The sequence below is a fragment of the Hyperolius riggenbachi genome, chromosome 8 (assembly GCF_040937935.1).
Source record: "Hyperolius riggenbachi isolate aHypRig1 chromosome 8, aHypRig1.pri, whole genome shotgun sequence".
In the NCBI taxonomy this organism is placed as follows: domain Eukaryota; kingdom Metazoa; phylum Chordata; class Amphibia; order Anura; family Hyperoliidae; genus Hyperolius; species Hyperolius riggenbachi.
The window spans coordinates 44,803,446-44,824,405 of record NC_090653.1 but is presented as its reverse complement, the minus strand read 5'-3'; the positions used below and the strand labels follow the sequence as shown (position 1 = coordinate 44,824,405).

Below are 20,960 nucleotides of genomic sequence, written 5' to 3'. Positions count from 1 at the left end.
TGATCTCCGGGCGAGCGGCGGGCGGCGTGTTTACCCGCGGGAGTGCGCGCTAGAGCGAGCGGGAGCGTGGGCAGCGGCGGGAGCGCGGAAAGTACGGATTTCTCCGTCCCTGGGGGTTAAAGGATGGAAAAAGGGACGGAGAAATTCGTACGGGCAGGGGTAAAGTGGTTAAAATACATTATGTTTTTACTTTTTTATTTGCTGCTATGGGCAGTAGTGCGAATTAACTATGTCTTTTTGATCAGTCCTTTTTCTAACTTGTACCCATGTATTCTCCTTAGCATATGTAGCAATTTTGGTAGCAATAGCATGTATGGGGGCTTTGCGATTCACCGCCAAAGTCAGCATGACATTACGTGTAAATAACGCATACCTTCATGTGTAATTACGAATTATTATACAAAGTCAATTGAATGAATTTGTAATTACGTATAGGCGTAATTGCAAAAATGTACGCGTAATTTCCTGTAATCGTGATTAGCTGATTATGATCATAACTAGGCTACATAGCAAAAACAGGTTGATAAGTTATTTGTGCAGACCATCGTGTGTGGGCATGTGCAGCCAGCAGTGAAATAGCAGGGAATGGACGGAACTGTACAGTGGGGTATGGACAGAACCGTGATTGGTTAATAACAGCAGCCAAGAATGGTCAAATACAAGCCAAGGGTCGAGATCCAATTATAACAACAGTGTGAGTGCGCACCCAGCAACTAGCCACAGCTATGTTTATCACGGGCGATGACTGGGAGCACTCTGCAGGTTTAAATATAACTTTCCATCCAATCAGTGGCTGGCTACACTCTGCACATCCAATCACACAGCAGTACACCTACTTAGGTGTGAGTTGTAACGTCAGCTGACACCGCACTGTCAGCTGACCGGAGTCAGCTGACTATTGTTTACATCTGCGGAAGGCGTATTGGGAACGTGCCCTCCGCCTATCAGAATGTGTGGCCTGTTTCTCAGCAGCAGCGTCATCAGCGGGGAACAAGCGCCGAGACCCAGAAGCAACAGACTCCGCCCGGGTCTCGGCGGAAACATCATCAGCAACAGGCAGGTTTCTTATACCTGATTTTTTTTTTTTTTTTTTATTGATCATTGATCTGGAATGCTGGACATTTTTCTTCAGTTTTTCTAAAGATTGTATGGTGTGTAGATTGTCAATTTATTAATATACACACCCTAGTAATTTTCTCAGAGTTTCTATTTTTATCATAATTGGGGAAAAATTGAACATGTATGTGGTACATTGGTCATATTTTTGAAATGTTACAATCTGTCAGTAAAAATTGATTGCAATTCTTAAATTGAACAGATATTTAAAAAATTGTATGGTGTGTGGCCACCTTACGCCTGTGGTCCTTAGGCTAGCATTGATAGTCCCGGAGATAGGAAATGAGAAACAGAAATAAAACTAGTTTTGGACATTTTACAGCTGGCTACACACTTTTAGCCATGGTCGTCTGAAATGATCATTGATGATTAGGTTTAGACAGTCCTTTCTAGCATCTTCTGCTTCATGAAAAGGTTGTGGGTGGGTCAAGCAGGAATGAGCCACCAGGACCTGTGGTGGGGAATATCGGTAACTATAGCAGTTGATTTTCCAGCATGTCCCATCACCAATAAGTGGTCTGTTATGATCTCTGCAGGTGTTTTGTTGACCTCCTCACTGAGGTGAAAATCTTCTAGCGCACCACGGGTGACCTCGGGTCTTCATCAGAGCGCCCCGCAAGGGACGATGGACTTTGCTGCTTAGTGCCCACCAGGTTGCACTCCAGGAAACCCTAACAGTGGATCGGAGAGCAATTGACACCGCAATGCGGAGCTCGTAGTCAGACAGGCAATGGGTCGAGGGCAGGTAGCAGACAAACAGAAACAGTAGACAAGCCAAAGGTCGGTGCAGGCGGCATTTGTAATTGGGAAAACAGGACGAAGGTCAGGACAGGCAGAAATCAATCGTAGTCAGGAGCAAACCAGGGGTCAAACACGGAAAGACAATCAGAAATACAACTGGGCTTAGTACAAGACTGAAGCTAGCCAAAGCTGCACGAACCGTCAGCACGTACTGCAAGGCGAGCCTAGATTTTATAGGCCGTCCCCTGTGTTTGGGTGCCAGTTTTCGTAATTTGCGCATGCGCAACGCATAAGCATGGAATGCGTACATTTTTACACATAAAATGATTGTTTGCGAAAAACCACCCACAGGATATGACGCCACCAGCCAACAAAGACTCAAAAGAGTATGGGCTGGCCGGCGTGCGTCCCTAAGCCTGGGATTCCAAACAACATGGTGGTAAGTATGACACAGTCAGTATAGGCCCAGGTTAAGAGGAGGGCAAAGTAGAGAGCAGGCCTGGCAGTGCAGATCGGGAGGCTGTAAGAGTTAGGAAGGAGGAATTCATTATGTTAAAAACAAAAAAAAAAAAGAATCAAATTATAGATCAGTTAAAGTGACTGGGTAAGGGAAGTGGCTAAAAGGTTAGTGGCAGCCTAATATAGGCATCTGCCTAAGGTGCCCTATGGATGGTCCGGATCAAAATTCATGTTTGGCGAGATTTCGATATTTTTTGGCTAACTCAGATGATACAATTAAGGCTAATTAGTTCAGCAATGATAGGAACCAAATGTAAACGTCACAAACAGAACTTAGAGACGTTTGAGCAGAGCAGATTGTCCTGTCCAAATGATGGTGCTGTTATTGAAGAAAACCTACCTACAGATGTACTTGACTAGTCTGCTGGCATGCTTTAATCCTTACTTGCTAGCAAGCTGCTCCTGTGAGGACAGATCACATATATATCATTCCAGCCCCTGCCTGACAACTCTACAAGCAAGGGGAGGGGAAAGAGGCAAGAGGGAGAGAAACACTGTGGGCCAAATGCAATTCACTTTTTCACCTGACTTTTCTCCTAGGAGATAATTTTTCATATCCAATTTAAAATAACTTCTCAGCACTTTTGAACTAAAAAAAAGTACCAAAAAGTAAGTGAAAAGGTACTATAAAAATTATTTTGAGTATTTTCTTGCTTTCCGGTGGCTTAAAAGGCATTTTATTGAGAAGTTTAAAAATATCACCTAGGAGAAAACTCAGGTGAAAAAGTGAATTGCATATGAACCAATAAAATGGCTCAGACAGCGGACCAATGGGGAGCCCGGCTGCAGATTCAAAGATGCTTTGCCCGGGCTCCTTCTATGCGGACAGTAATTACAGTATTAGATACACTGTAATTACACGACGGATTTTGTGGCGAGAGGCAGCGGGTGATCGGCGGCGGTACGTATGACAGAGGAGCCTTTGCAGAGCTGCGCGGGGGCTTCTAAACTGTGCGGCGACCCGACGGGGAGCTCTGAGGGTCTCCTTATTAAAGGAGACCCCCAGATGCTGCGGCGACGACGTGTGTTAGCTAGTTTAGACCTGCTTTTTGCAGGTCTAAGCTAACGCTCATGTCTGCCGGGAAGCATCGCTTCCCGGAGACATGATAAGGGTAATTGGATTCCGTGGCAAGTTCTTTTCCGCCTGGGGGGGTCTAAAGTTTAATTAGATTAGGCGATGCCCCCATCGCCTAAGTTAAGAACTCGCCAGTGCTTAGCGCTGGCGAGTTCAGCAATAGAATATGGCCCATCCTGTGAAATACAAGCTCTAGTTTACTGGCCAATTTAAGAGGAAAACAGCAAGCTTCCAGCTTGTAAGCCTTCTTCAGACTCTATTCCTGTTGAATGACAATGTTAGAACATAGGGATCCGTTAAAAAGGGCCCCTGAGCTGCCTGTATGAAAAGGGCTCCTCCATAGACATCAATGTTATTTCTGCAAATATGGGCTACAAGGTGGTGAAAAGGGCTCCCGATTTTTGATATAGGCTACAAGCGGGGGCCCTTTTTAGCCCATATTTTTTTTTCAGCTACAAGGTTTTAGGCTACAAGGTTTTTGATTCTGCTACAAAAGGGATTAATTTTATAGCCAACATTTTTGATTTGAGGGTGCAGGGGAGGTTAGGATTAGACATCACAAGCAGGGGGGGGGGGGTCTTAGGGTTAGGCACCACCTGGGAGGTCTTAGGGTTAGGCACCACCTCGGGGGGGTCTTAGGGTTAGGCACCACCTGGGGGAGTCTTAGGGTTAGGCACCACCTCGGGGGGGGGGGGGGGGGGTCTTAGGGTTAGGCACCACCTCGGGGGGGGGTCTTAGGGTTAGGCACCACCTGGGGGGTCTTAGGGTTAGGCACCACCTGGGGAGTCTTAGGGTTAGGCACCACCTGAGGAGTCCTAGGGTTAGGTACCACCTGGGGAGTCTTAGGGTTAGGTACCACCTGGGGAGTCTTAGGGTTAAACAGATAATAAGTAACAGACTGCGCTAAATAAAAATTCATAAAATATCATTAAAAACTTTAATAGTAAAAAATAAAAACAATTTCAGTATGAGGTAGATAAGGGATTTGATTGCTCCTTGTATTGAGAGGGATATATAGATCTCTTATAACTTGAAAGTGCGTAGTGCATAGAGATAGTATTGCACAATACTGGCGTTAATCTGGCGTTGAACTGTCAGCAAGTGTACTGCAAATTGATTTCCTTATAGGGAATGGCAATTCAGAATGGCTCGTGGATAGGAGCCCTAGGAACAATGCCCTTAGACATTGACCTGTTATGATGAACAGTCTGTATTGTTAAACTGATCTGGAATGTCACTGAATCGTGTCGGTGTTGTATCAATAGCTCTCCGACACTATTAATGTACAATTGTAAATAGGTTGGATCTCACCAATCCTGGAACATAGAAGCAAAGTGGTCTTCCCGGGAGCCGCTCGATCTTACCCGCCCCGGCTGGCGGCAGTGCAAGAGAGACTAGACGGCTGGACTGCGTCGGGCTGGTTAGCCCGGCTCCCCTAGATGGCGGAGGTGGCAGGTGGTGGTACAGTCTGGCGGGGTCCGATGCATCTCCCTTCCGAGCGGTGCATGCAACCGCGTAGCTCCAATGCGCCTCCTTCCCCTCTGTGTGTGTGACGTCACAAAAGCAGCCACTGCTGACGTTTCGGGAGGAACGCCTCCCTTTCTCAAAGCTAGGCTGCTGAGGGGAGTAGGAGGTTCTCTTATGAAGCCTTGCCAGATGGGATAGTTCTTATTCAAAAGCATATAAGTCCAAATCTTTATTTAATCCATGGGGTGTCAGAGTATTAAGATTGTAAATCCACATGGTCTCTCGCCGTGACATTTCTGCCAGATAATCTCCACCTCTCCACGATTTGTTTACCTGCTCAATTATACAGTATTTCGTTCCCTTAAAGGAGCAACCATGTTCATTCCTATAGTGCGCTGAAAGAGGATGTTTTTTATTTCCTTTTATAATATTTGTGCAATGTTCACTAAGTCTCTCTTTTAGCGGACGTTTAGTCCGTCCTACATAATGTTTGGAGCAGGGACAGATTAACACATAAATAACTCCTTTTGTGTCACAATTAGTGACATCTTTAATTTGAAATGTTTCTTTACTGGATGTTGATGTGATGTCATAAATTCTTTCAACAGGTGGGCCTGATTCTCGACAAGCTTTACAAAGTCCACACTTTTTAAAATAGCCACTCTGCTTCTTTATTCCGGTTCGTTTTACGGTAGGAGCCAGTATACTGCCCAAATTCTCTGATTTTCTGAAGATCATTCTGGGGTTTTCTGATAAAATAGGTGTGAGTAAGGGGTCCTCTCTTAATAAATGCCAGTATGTCCCCACTATATTCCTAACACGGGGGGCTTGGGAGGAATACTGCATAATCAAACTTGGTTATTGGTCATTGTGTTTATTCTGCACCTCTCTCTCTTCCAACAACGATTGTCTCACTGTGTTTCTAGCCTTTTCCTTAGCTCTCATAACCAGCTCTCCAGGATATCCTTTGTTATCGAACCTCTCCTGTAGTATTTCTGATTCTGCATCAAAGTCAGTCACTTTAGTGCAGTTCCTCCTGAGCCTCAAAAACTGGCCTCCAGGTATATTCATGAGCCATTTAATATGGTGACAACTGTCTATTTTGATATAGCTGTTTGTGTCTACTGGTTTCAGATAAGTCTTGGTGAGTATTTTATCTTTTTCTATATAAACTGTGAGGTCCAAAAAATTGACCTGCTGTTGACTACAGTTATCCGTGAATCTCAAATTGTAACTGTTTTGGTTAATCCATCCTAGAAAAGCATCAAGACTTGGTCTGCTCCCCTGCCAGATAAAAAAAGGCATCATCTATAAATCTCCTCCAGAGCACCAGGGCGGGTCCAGGGCCCCCTGGGCCGAATAGATGGAAGCGTTCCCAGTGGGCCATATATAGGTTAGCGAAAGAAGGGGCGAACCATGTCCCCATCGCCGTCCCGGTGCCCTGGAGGAAGTATTGACCCTCATATGCAAAATAGTTGTGTTTTAATATAAATTGGATACAATCCAGGACAAATTCAATTTGATCTTCCGGTAGTGTGTGAGCCTCCTGCATAAAAAATTGCACTGCCTCAATTCCCTTGTTGTGGGGTATCACCGTGTACAATGAATTCACATCCACCGTGCACAGCCAATAATCATCCTTCCATATATTGTCATTAAGGATCCTTAAAAAATGCCCTGTATCTTTAATATAGGTGGGAGTGGTTTTAACTATCTCCTGCATAAAATGTCCACATATTGGGATAGATTGGACGTCATGGAGCCGATCCCCGATATGATCGGCCTCCCTGGTGGGTCAATAAGACCCTTGTGTATTTTGGGGAGATGGTAATACACCGGGTTTCTGGGGCTGTCTACATACAAGTAGGCGTACTCTTCCTCATTAATAATTCCTTTCAGCTTGGCTTCCCCCAAAAGTATTTGTAGTCTTTTAAGGAATTTAAAGGTAGGGTCCATCTGTAATGGTTGGTAGGTGTCTTGGTTAAGCAATTAACGGTTTGCTTCCCTATGGTATTGTTCATTATCTTGTATAACTACACCTCCTCCTTTGTCAGCTGGCCTGATTACAATAGAGGTGTCATTCTGCAGCCCTCTCATAGCTTGCCTTTCCTTAGGTGTTAGATTGTCAATAAAATGAGTCTTAAGTTTTTTGAGATCTTCCAAAACCAGGGTCTCAAAGGTATTCATAGCCTTACTGGATTCCTGAATCGGATTGAATTTAGATCTACATTTCAATCCTGAATGCTTAAATTCGTCTCCTTGTGATTGACTTTCTCCTGGTTGCTGTTCTATTTGTTTCAAAAAATATTTTTTTAAACATAATTTCCTCATAAACTTCTTGATGCCAACAAAGGCCTTACATTTATTGAGTTTTTTCCCTGGTGCAAATTTTATCCCTCTTGATAAAACTCCATGTTCGGTTGAGGACAGAGTTCTATGGCTAAGACTGAACACCCCTCCCTCTCCCATTGGGATTGTGCCTATGGGGGGCTCTTCTGCTTCTTGTGATTTTTTGGATAAACCCCTTCCCCTCCTCCCCCTAACTTTAGCCTTTTTTCTCTGACATAATACTCCATTCTCTGTTGATACAATTTGTCGGGTGGGTTTTTTCGCTGTTGTCGCTGTTTTGTTGTGCTTCTTGTCTCTCTTTGAAAATTTGGCATTCCGAAATTTAGTGCGGTGCGATAATCTAAAAAATGTACAATGGACTTGGGATTTGCTCCTAATGCGCTATATCTATTGGATGTGGGAATACTGGTGTGTAGTCCCACCTCCTCAGTGGCCCTCTGTGTTTCCCCATCTGTTGCCATACATGTGGATTCATTTGTTTTGTGGTGTGTCTTTGGTCTTTCCTGACCTGTTTTGTCAGTAGAGTCAATAGCAGATGGTTCACAGATGATTTCTGAAGTTTGGACAGATATTTCCGATCTCACCTGGCTTGACTGCCTATCTGTTCCTAAAAATGGATTCTCTCTATTTGGGTCAGTTGATGCAATACCCTCTGATTCTAGCATTGTTGTATCTCTGGTGGTGAACCCCTGAATGTTTATTTCCCCCTGTGCAATTATAACGGAGTCTTCTATTGGTTCTAGAATTTTCTGCTTACTTCCTTGTGCACTGTATGCATTTTGGACAGCATCTCTGCGAGGATTACTCCCAGAGACCATCATAGATGTATTACTGTTGATAGGGATTTCTATCTCAATAAGGGCGGGGGTAGGCTCCATATGTAGTTTTTCTGTATCAATAGGTACAGGGGTCAGCTCAACCTGTGGTGTTACTCGTGGGCTGGGTTCTTGATTTTCCCTAGATAACTCCTCAAATGCTTCCTCTACAGAGGAAATTTCCTCAAGTTCTAGAGCAGTCTTTAAGACCAGCTCTTTATTTCTTGCTAATTGATTTTCTTCCCCATACATTCCATCTCTCTCGAATTTCCTTCTTTTTCGTTTAATGATTTCATCCTCCATGTTTGTTAACCTTACTTGTATATTAGTTTCTAAATTTTTGTAGAAATCATTATTTTGGAACGGTTCCAGCTTATGATATAGCTGTCTAATTTCCTCCCCACTTTTCATGAGATCAATTTTCCTCAGTTCCATTATAAACTCCATGACTTGTAATGAAAAGCCATGGAACATCCGGTCCCATTCTAATTGGGCTGTTTCGGACTGTAGATCAAAGGACAGGGCTTTTCTAACCTCTAATCCTGGCGGGCATTTGTCATGCAACAGGTATCTTTCTAGTGTGTAGACCTCCCATAGGTTTTTGGTTTCCTGTGTGAGCATTTTTTCGAGTGAACGACAGTGAGATTTAATGATGTCATTTTCAAATGGAGTAATTGACTTTGTGGTGTCATGGCTAAAAAATTTCTCTAGCCTCTCTAGTCGGTCCTGTCTATACTGCCATAAGTTGGCACTTGTGGACACCGGTGAATCCATTGTAGGCTGCAAACACTGATGGGATAAATTGAATAACAATAATGAGCAGATAGTGTTGCGCCTACTCGGAAGCTGCTAGTGCTGTTAAGGGGTCCCAATTCCTCAGATGTGCATCAAACAGATAATAAGTAACAGACTGCGCTAAATAAAAATTCATAAAATATCATTAAAAACTTTAATAGTAAAAAATAAAAACAATTTCAGTATGAGGTAAATAAGGGATTTGATTGCTCCTTGTATTGAGAGGATATATAGATCTCTTATAACTTGAAAGTGCGTAGTGCATAGAGATAATATTGCACAATACTGGCGTTAATCTGGCGTTGAACTGGCAGCAAGTGTACTGCAAATTGATTTCCTTATAGGGAATGGCAATTCAGACCGCCTCCCTTTCTCAAAGCTAGGGTCTTAGGGTTAGGGTCTTAGGGTTAGGCACCACCTGGGGGGTCTAAGGGTTAGGCACCACCTGGGGAGTATTAGGGTTAGGCACCACCAGGGGAGTCTTAGGGTTAGGCACCACCTGAGGAGTCTTAGGGTTAGGAACCACCTGGGGAGTCTTAGGGTTAGGAACCACCTGGGGAGTCTTAGGGTTAGGCACCACCTAGGGACTTAGGGTTAGGCACCACCAGGGGAGACTTAGGGTTAGGCACCACCTAGGGACTTAGGGTTAGGCTCCATCAGGGGAGGGTTCTGTGTGAGAGTAGTGTGCAAATTTTGGACAGAGGCGCCAGGCAGGTTAAAATGATCTAAAAACAACTAAAAAGGAGGAGTACAGGTGGACTTACCTCCTGAAATGATGGACAATCGAGATTGTTCAAATCGCAAATAACAATTTATTTTGGCACTCCGCAATGCGTTTCGCAGGTATAACCCGCTTCATCAGGCAAGGAGTGCAAGCTCAAAAAGGTCCAATAGTGGCAATGTGCCTCTGGACCTTTTTGAGCTTGCACTCCTTGCCTGATGAAGCGGGTTATATCTGCGAAACGCATTGCGGAGTGCCAAAATAAATTGTTATTTGCGATTTGAACAATCTCGATTGTCCATCATTTCAGGAGGTAAGTCCACCTGTACTCCTCCTTTTTAGTTGTTTTTAGATCATTTTAACCTGCCTGGCGCCTCTGTCCAAAATTTGCACAGTATATAGTCCACCTTGGGTGGAGGGGACTGTCCCCTTCTTTCTATCTACAGAGAGCGACTTCTTAAACCTGAGTGGGGTCAGGTTCTAATACTCCCCACCTGCATTTCAAGTGGTTGCCTATGTGGTAACCCGTGTTTGTGAGTATATCCACATCTGTTAATTATTTCGCCAACAATTGTTAGACTTACTGCACTATATTGGGCTCTCGGTTTTTCTTTTTGTTTTAAGTGTGAGAGTAGGGAGAAGTTAGATCATAATAATCACTTTTCTTAGCTATATCTAGAGCCCTTTTATAGCCCAACAAATTTGCCTATAACAGCATCCTTTTAAATAAACTAAAACTAGCTTTTTCGCCTACACTAGGTGCCCTTTGTAGCCGAAGTTGGAATATATGGGCTACACCAGGCACCATTTGTAGCCAAAGTTGGCATATATGGGCTACACCATGTGCCCTTTGTAGCTGAAATTGGCATATGGGCTACACCAGACTCCCTTTTTGTAGCCGAATTTGGTATATATGGGCTATACCAGGAGCCCTTTTTTCCAGGAGCCCTTTTCAAATGGACTCAGAACATACAATCAGAAGGAGGTAGAGAGATTTTTTTGCAAACATAAGTGTCATCCAGATATATTAATTGCAAGGGATCTTGCAAGGATTGTAAGGTTTTTATGGCAAATAGATACCTAACACCTACATAAACTTAGGCTGGAATGGAGAGTTTTTTACAGACCCTGTCCTGTTTACCTGCATGCTGCTGGAGCCCGGAAACAGTTAACTGTATGTTACTGAGCAGGGGGGCACTCAGGGAGGAGGGCAAAGTGATTCCCGGGGGGGAGGAGCCATTGCCCCGGTGTAGCGCTGTCCATGCCGGTAAGTTTAGAATTGTAAAACTACATATCTACCTTTTGAATTATTTGTGACTTGGGGAGGCGGGGGGCATAGTGAGGGGTGTGGCAGGGGCGTGTCTTCAATTGTTCCCTCTTATTTCAAAAAGTTGGGAGGTATGCTACTCATATTTATTTGTCTGCAGGTTTCCAGCTATGACTTTGTGCCCCGATACTGCATTATCTCCTATGCTACTCAGGCCAAGTCAGTCGTGTCGATGGCAGATGACGATAATACGGATGCAGATGCGGTTATTGAAAATTTAGAAGCCTACGGTTATGACGGTAAAGTGTGAATGCTTTGTTATCTGAATCCTGGTTTATATATCTAGAACAGGAACCCTAAAAGGTAGGACACCACTTAGGGCCCGTTCAGATCAGAAATGCGGATGGCTATGCGTGCGGAACGCGTGCGGACCGCAACGCGTACGAACGCATGGCCATCCGCGTTTGTGTGCGTTGCGTGGCTGATCCCATCACTGAAAAGTGAATGGGACAGCCACGCGTTTTTGCAAAATCTGCGTGCAGCATGCGTTCCCGGACCGCACAGGTCCGGAACGCATGCAGTGTGAACATCAGACATTGCACTCTATGCAATGTCTGATGTCGTGCGTTTTGGCCACCTGCACGCGTTTCCAAAACGCGGCTGGAAACGCGTGCAGTGTGAACGGGCCCTAAAGCTATGGTCGTTTACTGCCTTTTGGAGATCTCTGTACATTTAACAACATTAGAAACGGGCGCCTCCAGTTCTTACAGTACTTTCAAGGAGTAGAGGGTGCACCCACCATCTCCTGCAAACAGCAGGCCTACGCCCCACAACGTAATAATACGTGAAAATTAAAAAAGCGGCTATTCCAAGCCAGAAGCTGTAGAATTACACTGGATCCATTGTCCAAACAGCAAGCTCTCTCCTCAACAATGACCACAATGGCTATCATTCACAAAGCATTTCCGCATGCGGAAATGCTTAAAACAGCTGACTTTACTTAGCAAAGTACTTCACTTAGCAAAGTCAGCATTCATAAAGCCTCTTTCCGCATGGAAAAATGACACTACCAAGCAGAGTGATAAATCACCGCCTTGTGCGGTGATTATCGGTACAAATGTAGCAAAATGTTCATTCATAAAGATCATCACAAGCGGTGTGAGGTCGGGAAGTACCGCTCACTCTGATGTGGCGATACCAATGTAAGTGAATGGAGACACACAGATCTCCCAGGCAGCTGCAGCAGAGCGGAACACGGAGAAATGTATCAACTCGGCAGCTTCCTGTGTTTCCGCAAGCCTACCGCCAGCCGAGTTCGGGGAATCTCCGCACAGCTACCGCAACTGGATACTTTTTTATGAATGCCCACCCAGAAGTCTAAAAATCCGCCAGCTGTGTTTTCCCGCACTGATTCTCTTTACCGACAGCCTGTTCATGAATGATAGCCATTGTATTTTCAGATTATTCAGAGCTCAGGTGTATATATACCTTATCTTTTGTGCTATTTTTAGAACTTCCCCTTTAAAACGGAAACTAATGCAATACGGATGCAAAATGGATACAAACAGAACTGAAATGGACCGGAAATGGATTTAAACCGGTCCGTAACGGATACGCTTGAACGGACAACGGCTCCGTTGGAACTGACAGTTTCGGCAGAAAACGCAAATGTGAACCGGGCCTAACTTTCATTTACCGCATTCAAATCTATATATATATAAAATCGTATGTATGTGTGTATGTATGTATGTGCCACGATCACTCGAAAACGGCTTGACCGATTTGAACAAAACTTGGTATGCAGATCCCTTACTACCTGGGATGATATGTTCTGGGGGTCTCGCGTCCCCCCTGCACACCTGGGCGGAGCTACAAACAGCTAATCAGATTTTACCAATTCATGTCAATGAAAAAATGTAAAAGGCTGCCATTCTCACAGTAATCAAGCCAGAGTCCCCACACTTGGCACAGTTGGTCGCTTGGTGATCAAGGTTAAAAATTCAGGAAAAGTGGGCGGAGCATAAAACAGCCAATCACATTTCAGCCATTCATTTTCAATGGGAAAATGTAATCTGCAGCCATTCTTAGACTGTTAATCACAGGGTTTTGTACCTTGGCACACTTGGTCACTGGGTGAATGGGGTTAATGTTCAGGAAAGTGGGTGGAGCCTACAACAGCCAATCAAAATTCAATATATTGAATATTTAAACTGCTGCCATTCTTACACTGTTAATCACAGAGGCTTCAAACTTGCTACAATTGTCATTGGGTGACTGAGGTTCAAATTCACTAGGGGTGGGACCACAAACAGCCAATCAGATTTCTTTGCTGAATAAACTGCTTCCATTCACACATTTTTGATGCCAAGAACCCAAAACCTAACAAACTTGGTCATTGAGTGACTGTGTGTCTAGCTTAAAGGGGAACTTCAGCCTAAACAAACATACTGTCATTAAGTTACATTAGTTATGTTAATTAGAATAGATAGGTAATATAATCTCTTACCCACCCTGTTTTAAAAGAACAGGCAAATGTTTGTGATCCATGGGGGCTGCCATCTTTGTCATGGGGGCAGCCATCTTTTTGGTTGACAGGAGGTGACAGGGAGCATAAGACACAGTTCCAACTGTCCTGTGACCTGATTACCCCTCCCAGGTGCACACGCTAGGCTTCAAATGTCAAATTCAAAATGTAAAAAAAAAAAAAATTGCACCAAAACAGCAGAACGAGAACAACAATATCAGAAATCCCATCATGCTTTGCACAGCATCAGGGGAAAAAAGCCCGGGCAGTTTTCTTCTGTGCAGCTAAAAATGAGGCTTGTATAAGAGAAACAAAGTTCTGATGCTGTGAAACTGTTAAAGAAACACAAAGCCTTTTCAGTGCTGCTGAGTCGATTTTTAGTCCGGAGGTTCACTTTAAAAAAAAAAAATTCTTACACTGTTAATGGTAGAGTTCTCAAACTTGGGTGGAGCCTACAACAGCCAATCAAAATTCACCTACTGATTTTTAAGGGGAATATTTAAATTTCTTCCATTCTTATTCTCATAATAGCAGATGCCTCAAACCTGGTACAGTTGGTCATTGGGTGACTGGGGTTCACATTCTGAAAGGAGTGTGAAGCCACAAACAACCAATCAGATTTGTTTCATTTCAGTGGGAAAATGTAAATTAGTGATGCCAAGGACCCCAAAGCTCACAAACTTGGTCATTGAGTGCTTGTATGTTAGGGTTAGAAAAAGTGGGCAGAGCCAACAGCAGCCAAATACATATCCGGGCAATGCCGGGTCATCAGCTAGTGTATACTATTTTCCTTTGAAACTTTAAAATCGATTTTCTCAAAACCTATAAGGTATTTAAAAAAAAAAAAATTCCCCACTGTTCTACTTAACATATCCTGCACATTTGGTGTTTATAACACGTAAGGGGGCTTTGCTATTAACCGCTAAAGTCGGCGGGTTTTCAGGTTATAATCACGGCCGTGATCACGGCTAAATCTGTGATCACGAGCCGGATTTGGACCACGCTCCCGAGTGCATTTGGGAATTGAATGTGTGATCGAGAGGTGATCATGAATTCAGAATCCGACCTCGTGATCAGGAAAAGCAGCTCGTGATCATGGGTTACCCGTGATCACGAGGCCATGGAGAGCAACACTGATGACATGCTGCAGCTCAACACAATAGCACACTGGCTGGCTGTTAAGTCTGTGACAAACCTTTCACCCTCAGCCACTCCACATTCCTCCTCAGTCAAGGCAGCAGTGCCATCTCCTCCCTTCTGCAGTGCAAGTCAAATGAAACATTAATCTCCTGCCTTCCCCCTCCTCACTCACTACCAGACTCCTCACACAGCACAACAAGCTGCTTTTCCCTAATGATGACCTCTTCACCTTACTCTCCTCTCACTTCTCCTCCTACTCTGGCTGCATACTGTTAGTATAAACACAGTACAAACATGCTGCCCCTGTAATCTCTGCGCCTAATGCAAATGTTTCACTTTGCTTCATAAGAGAAATGGCCCTGGTAGGGACAGGTGGCAATTGCTCAAGAGTGCCTAGTTTTGACGGCCCCATAAAAATTTTACTTTTGGGCCCCATAATTTACAGCTACGCCACTGTGCACGCTCATGGCACCAGAAATGCAAGGTCATGCAAGGTCAGGCAAGTGACTCCCAGCTATTTATATAGCTCTAATTCCTTGTCCAGTTTCCTTGGTTAATTTCCAGCTGCATTTATAATTGGCTGTTAAAGGACACCCGAGGCAAAAATAAACTAATGAAACAAACAATTGTATCTATCTTCATTCTCCTAAAAATGACTTTTTAAGATATTCCACAGTTTTATTTTATGTTTTTAACTTTTTATCTACTTTTTAAGGTGTAACGGTTTTATTGTTTTTGCTCAATGACACATTCATTGAAGTATGCCAGAGCTAAAAATCTATAAACTATTGATCCTTTTTATCTCTTCCCTGCTCTCAGAGACAGGACTGAGTCAGCCACTTACATACCTGATATTTAACTCTTCCAGACAGAGAAAAAAAAAAGGAACACAGCATAGTTATTTGTGTGCTAGGCACTGTACATAAACATGTCTATCTCATCATGTCACATGTCAATTGAATCAAGTATGTCTGCACACCTATATATACCTGCAGTGTGCTAGGGTCCAACAACATATATGTACAATGGGAGAAAAAAGAAACCCTTTAAAAAGCACCACTCAGGAATAATGTAGCAAAAAATATTAATTTATTATTGTTGCAAAAAGGTTCTATATGAAGTACACTTCACAAAACATTCATGGTTAAAAGCAATTAAAATACACACAATAACCCCCATATCTCAACTCTCTGCCAAAGAAATACATATATCAAAAAACAATATTTCACCATGCAAAGTATATGTTGCAAACCACCTATATCTGATAATGGAAAATCCTCAAAGGGCTCAGGAACTGTGCCCAAATCGGAAAGAACCCGGGTTCAGTATATAACATGAAATGTATAGCAATAGAGACAAAGTTCCCTTGTCATGTGATCTGTGCTAAATGAATAAATCAACAATAATATACAACCAATGGCACAAAATCCCTGCAATGTATAATAAACAATAATTAAACCTGAAAAATAGTGACACAATTAGTGATAGGCAGGACCAGTGAAGCTACCGTGGCAGTCCATAGTGAAAGCGAAGAGGTATACTTAGCCCAGTAATGGTGGATAGGAGGCAGGCAAGGTGAAGGCAGAGAGAGGCAGAGGGTTCCCTCAAACGGACCCACTAGTTTCGCGGGCGTTATCCCGCTTTATCAAGGAAGGAGGGAGACATCCGTGCTGTATCGCCGCCATTGCGGCGTTTAAATAGTAATGGAGAGTGATCACGGAAGGCCAGACGCCCCCGGAGGTGACGTCAATGAAGGCGGAAACTACGTCAGTAGAGGCCAGGATCTCGTAACCACTCTGGAACGCGGAAGTCCGGGTATGTATTAAAGCGCAGACCTGCGCAGTGTGTTAAACGGCCAATCTACTATGCAGCCATCTTATAGAAGACTGTAAGGGCGTCCCAATATAGGGACATCCAGATATCTAAGTGGCCACATACTGTCACCCACTGCTAGGGGCTGCGCACAGCCTCAGGAAATAAATACTACAAAGAGAGAAGCCTAAAAGAAAGAATGGAAAAATGCATAAATAAGGTTATTTGCCCATAGATCCTCATCAAAAGAGCACCATCACCAAGAATGTCATAAAAGCTTGATAAGACAGTTTAAATATCAAACACTGTCAATGACACATACTGAATTCATTAATGCATAAGCAGTCCAATGCTCTAGGGGATATTAACTCTACATTCCTATCAACAAATCCTTCAGCTTTGACTAAATTGTAACAAAGGGCTATTAGCTCTTAAAGGGGAAGTACCCCTCAAGTTCATTGTCTTTGCCACCCAGGACAACCAATAAGGGAGGCAAGATGACTTCAAAGTCCAATGTTTCATCATAATTCATTGTCCCCAAAAGATGTATGGTCCAATCCAAGGAGGCATCCAGAAACCAAGTCCAACACGGTGGTCATGAGTCCAAATAAACGTTGACATTATTCATAATACAGTAGTCCATAACATCAATCAACAGGGACTATAATACTTCTGTATGTAAAGAGAAAAAAGAGGGAAACGATATAAATTTGTATCCTTGATTAAACACATGAAAGAAGGCAATTATATATGCAAGATGATCAATAACAGATATCTTTTAACCAGAAATTTAACCCACAAACCCAGACCAGTCTATTTCTTCATTTAAACCAATTGGTGACAGACTATTCAGCTGGCAAATCCATCTTGCCTCCCTTCTAAGAAGTTGTCTTACTATGTCACCACCTCTTATATTTAGTTTAACCTGCTCAATGCCACAAACAGTTAGGCCACTACAGGAACCATGATGTTCCTCCAGGAAGTGTGATGCTACTGAGGTAAGTGTTTTTCCTGCTTCTCTATGTTTTGAAGCCAGCCTAACATTTGAAAGATGTTGTTGTATTCGAATTTTTAACATGTTCTTCGTCTGACCAACATATATTTTCTGACATGGACAGGTTATGGCATAGATCACTCCAGCACTTTTGCAGTTGATAAATTTGTTGATTTTATAATTCCTAGTACCCCTGCATGTTCCAATTTCCATACAAGGACGCATATACCTACACACATTACAGTCACCGCAAGGGTGACTACCCCGAAGGGAATCTGCAAATCTTCTCCTATCCACATTCCTATAATGGCTCGTGCAAAGTTTGTCCTTAAGACTCGGGCATTTCTTTGCTGATATGGATGCATGAGGACTAATGAATCTTGCCACGGTCACATCTGACTGCAAAATAGGCCAGGTATGGTTAAGAATCCTGTAAATATCTTTCCACTGATTATTGTACATTGTGCTGAGTCTCACCATTGTATCAGTTGTCCTCTGTGTGGTATGAAGTAAATCATCACGTGTGTGGGACTTAGCTCGCTTGAATGCCTTGGATATGACTGTCCTTGGATACCCCCTTTCCTTAAAGCGTTTAGTAAGATTTTGTGCCTGCAAAGAAAAATCAGCTTCATCAGAACAAATCCGGCGAATCCGTAGAAATTGCCCTGTAGGAATATTGTCACGTAATGACCTTGTATGGGCACTTTTGTAGTGCAATAATGAGTTCACTGCTGTCTGCTTACGAAACAGATCTGTTTGTAACTGGCCTTCACTACCAACCTTGATTTTAATATCCAGAAATTCAATCTCTGTGAAAGAAAAATGTCTGGTTAAATGGATGTTCATATCATTATGATTTAGAGCATTTGAAAATTCGTCACATAATTCCAGTGGTCCATCCCACAGCATAAAGATATCATCTATAAATCTGTGCCAACCTAGTATGTGAGGATGATATTTCTCAAAGTCCTGTCCAAACACAACTTCCTTTTCCCAGAGTCCCAAAAACAAATTAGCGACTGACGGCGCGCATTTAGCGCCCATCGCAACACCACACACTTGCTTGTAGTAGGAATTATCAAACACAAAATAATTATGTCCTAAAACAAAGTTGGTTAGTTGTAAAATGAATGTCTTCAACTCCCCTTGTTGGTTATCTTCTGTCTCCAAAAAGTAATTGACAGCTCTCAAGGCCCACTCATGTGTAACATTGGTATACAATGACTCAACATCAAAACTTACTAATATGGTCCCCTGTGGTACCACCAGACCTTCCAGGATCTTTAAAAGGTCCATACTGTCCCGAAGATAGGAACTCAAGCTCATGACATGATGTTGCAAGAAAAAATCAATGAATTCACAGGAAGGCGCTGTTAGGCCACCAATTCCAGACACTATAGGCCTACCAGGGGGACATTTTTGATTTTTGTGAATTTTTGGCAGGAGATAAAATGTCGGCGTCACAGGATGTTTAACAGATAAAAAGTCAAATTCTCTTTTTGTAATAATACCTTCATCTTTTGCTGTCCACAAAAGGTCCTCCAAAAGTGCTTTGTAATATTCCGTGGGGTTTCCAGGAAGTCTGACATAGTTCATGTTGTTATTAAGTTGCTTCTTTGCTTCTTCCAGATACATGTCCCTGGGCCATAGGACAACATTGCCCCCCTTGTCTGCTTCCTTGATAAGAAACAAATCATTAGTAGACAAATTGGTTATAGCTTTAATTTCTTCTCTAGTGAGATTTAAACCTTGATTCGCTACCACAGGTAAAGCTACAATTTCTTTCCATGTGGTTTCAAAAAATATTTTAATAGCCGGACAGGTGTTAAATGCTATCATGCATCTGGAAGGTGGACGAAAAATCCTTGACCGTCTACTCACCCCTGTCTCCGATTGATTTTCTTCCAAAAGGTACATCAAATCACCAAATACTTGTCTATCCAGAGATTCTAGATTAGGTGGTATATCATTTCCGCTCTCAAAATATTTTTTGAAGAGCAATTTTCTGCAAAATAAATATAAATCCTTTAAAAACTCAAATTTATCAAAACTCTTTGTTGGTGAAAAAGACAGTCCCCTTGAAAGTACATTCTGTTCTGCATCTGAAAGTTGGTATTGTGATAAATTAATGACCTTTAATCCGTAAGATGTTGTATTCTCTGACGTTTGTTGGGTTGTACTAATTGAGCTCTGAGAGTCTTTTGCCTTATATCTCCTACCGCCCCTCCTGGTTCGTTTTCTAGATCGGTGTCGCTTTCCGATAAAAAATCATTGGTAGAAGCTGAAGAGTCATGTCTAACACCCCGATCCTCCACTGGTGGCATTTTGGGGGTATTAGGGCCTGCTCCCTGGGGGCCCACTCCCTGGGGACCTGCTCCCTGGGGACCTCGAGGTTTGGGGAACCGTCTCCGCCTCCTCCCATTGCCCCTATGTTTCCATCTATAGGCTGCCCCATTCACATAGTCCTGCCTATCCCTAGCCAATTTCTTTTGTTTGCCATCTACTATGACCTGTTCAAAATTCATCATATCCTTCTTTAATTGAGTAAAAAACGGTTGAATGACAGTGCTCTTGTCAAAAGCTTGCATTGCAGCATCTAAATCCTTTAATTCATTTTTCTTTTTTGTCAACAATTTCTCATCATGCTCAATCAGCATATCAATGATTATAATTGAGCATTTTCCCAGGCCCTCCTCCCAGGTTGCTTTAAATTCGTCTATTACTTCCCAAGTGGGAAAAATCTGAACTCTTAAGCCTCGAGGATAAATCTTATCCTTTTTATATTGTTGGAGGCTATGTATATTCCACCATAATTTCAAAATGGCCTTATTGGCCTCTTTAAAGGATCTACATAATTTCTTAGCCTCCTCAGGAACACTGTCATTGGAGCCTGAATGTTCACCCGCTAGAACTGTTTGTAATCTGCGATTCCAGCCTGTTTCCAAAGCCTCAATATAACCCTCCATTTTAGAATGGTGAATGAAGTGTACAATTTCTATATTATTCAATTTATCCAATCTATACAGATGTATATATGTATATACATCTATGTATACAGGGTGCTAGACAGAAAAAGGGAGGCATCCAGTATAGTACCCCCTTACAAAAATTCACAATTGAATCAAGTATGTCTGCACACCTATATATACCTGCAGTGTGCTAGGGTCCAACAACATATATGTACAATGGGAGAAAAAAGAAACCCTTTAAAAAGCACCACTCAGGAATAATGTAGCAAAAAATATTAATTTATTATTGTTGCAAAAAGGTTCTATATGAAGTACACTTCACAAAACATTCATGGTTAAAAGCAATTAAAATACACACAATAACCCCCATATCTCAACTCTCTGCCAAAGAAATACATATATCAAAAAACAATATTTCACCATGCAAAGTATATGTTGCAAACCACCTATATCTGATAATGGAAAATCCTCAAAGGGCTCAGGAACTGTGCCCAAATCGGAAAGAACCCGGGTTCAGTATATAACATGAAATGTATAGCAATAGAGACAAAGTTCCCTTGTCATGTGATCTGTGCTAAATGAATAAATCAACAATAATATACAACCAATGGCACAAAATCCCTGCAATGTATAATAAACAATAATTAAACCTGAAA

At 42.6% G+C, this 20,960-nt stretch overlaps 1 protein-coding gene across 1 annotated transcript in view; it reads left to right on the top strand.

Moving 5' to 3' along the window:
- The window catches only part of LOC137528779 (complement factor B-like), a 150,909-nt gene that overhangs the window by 49,575 nt on the left and 80,374 nt on the right, over positions 1-20,960 (top strand). The window contains exon 7 of the mRNA XM_068250351.1: positions 11,026-11,164. Coding sequence (XP_068106452.1) covers positions 11,026-11,164 — 139 coding nt within the window. The remainder of the gene's footprint in view (positions 1-11,025; positions 11,165-20,960) is intronic.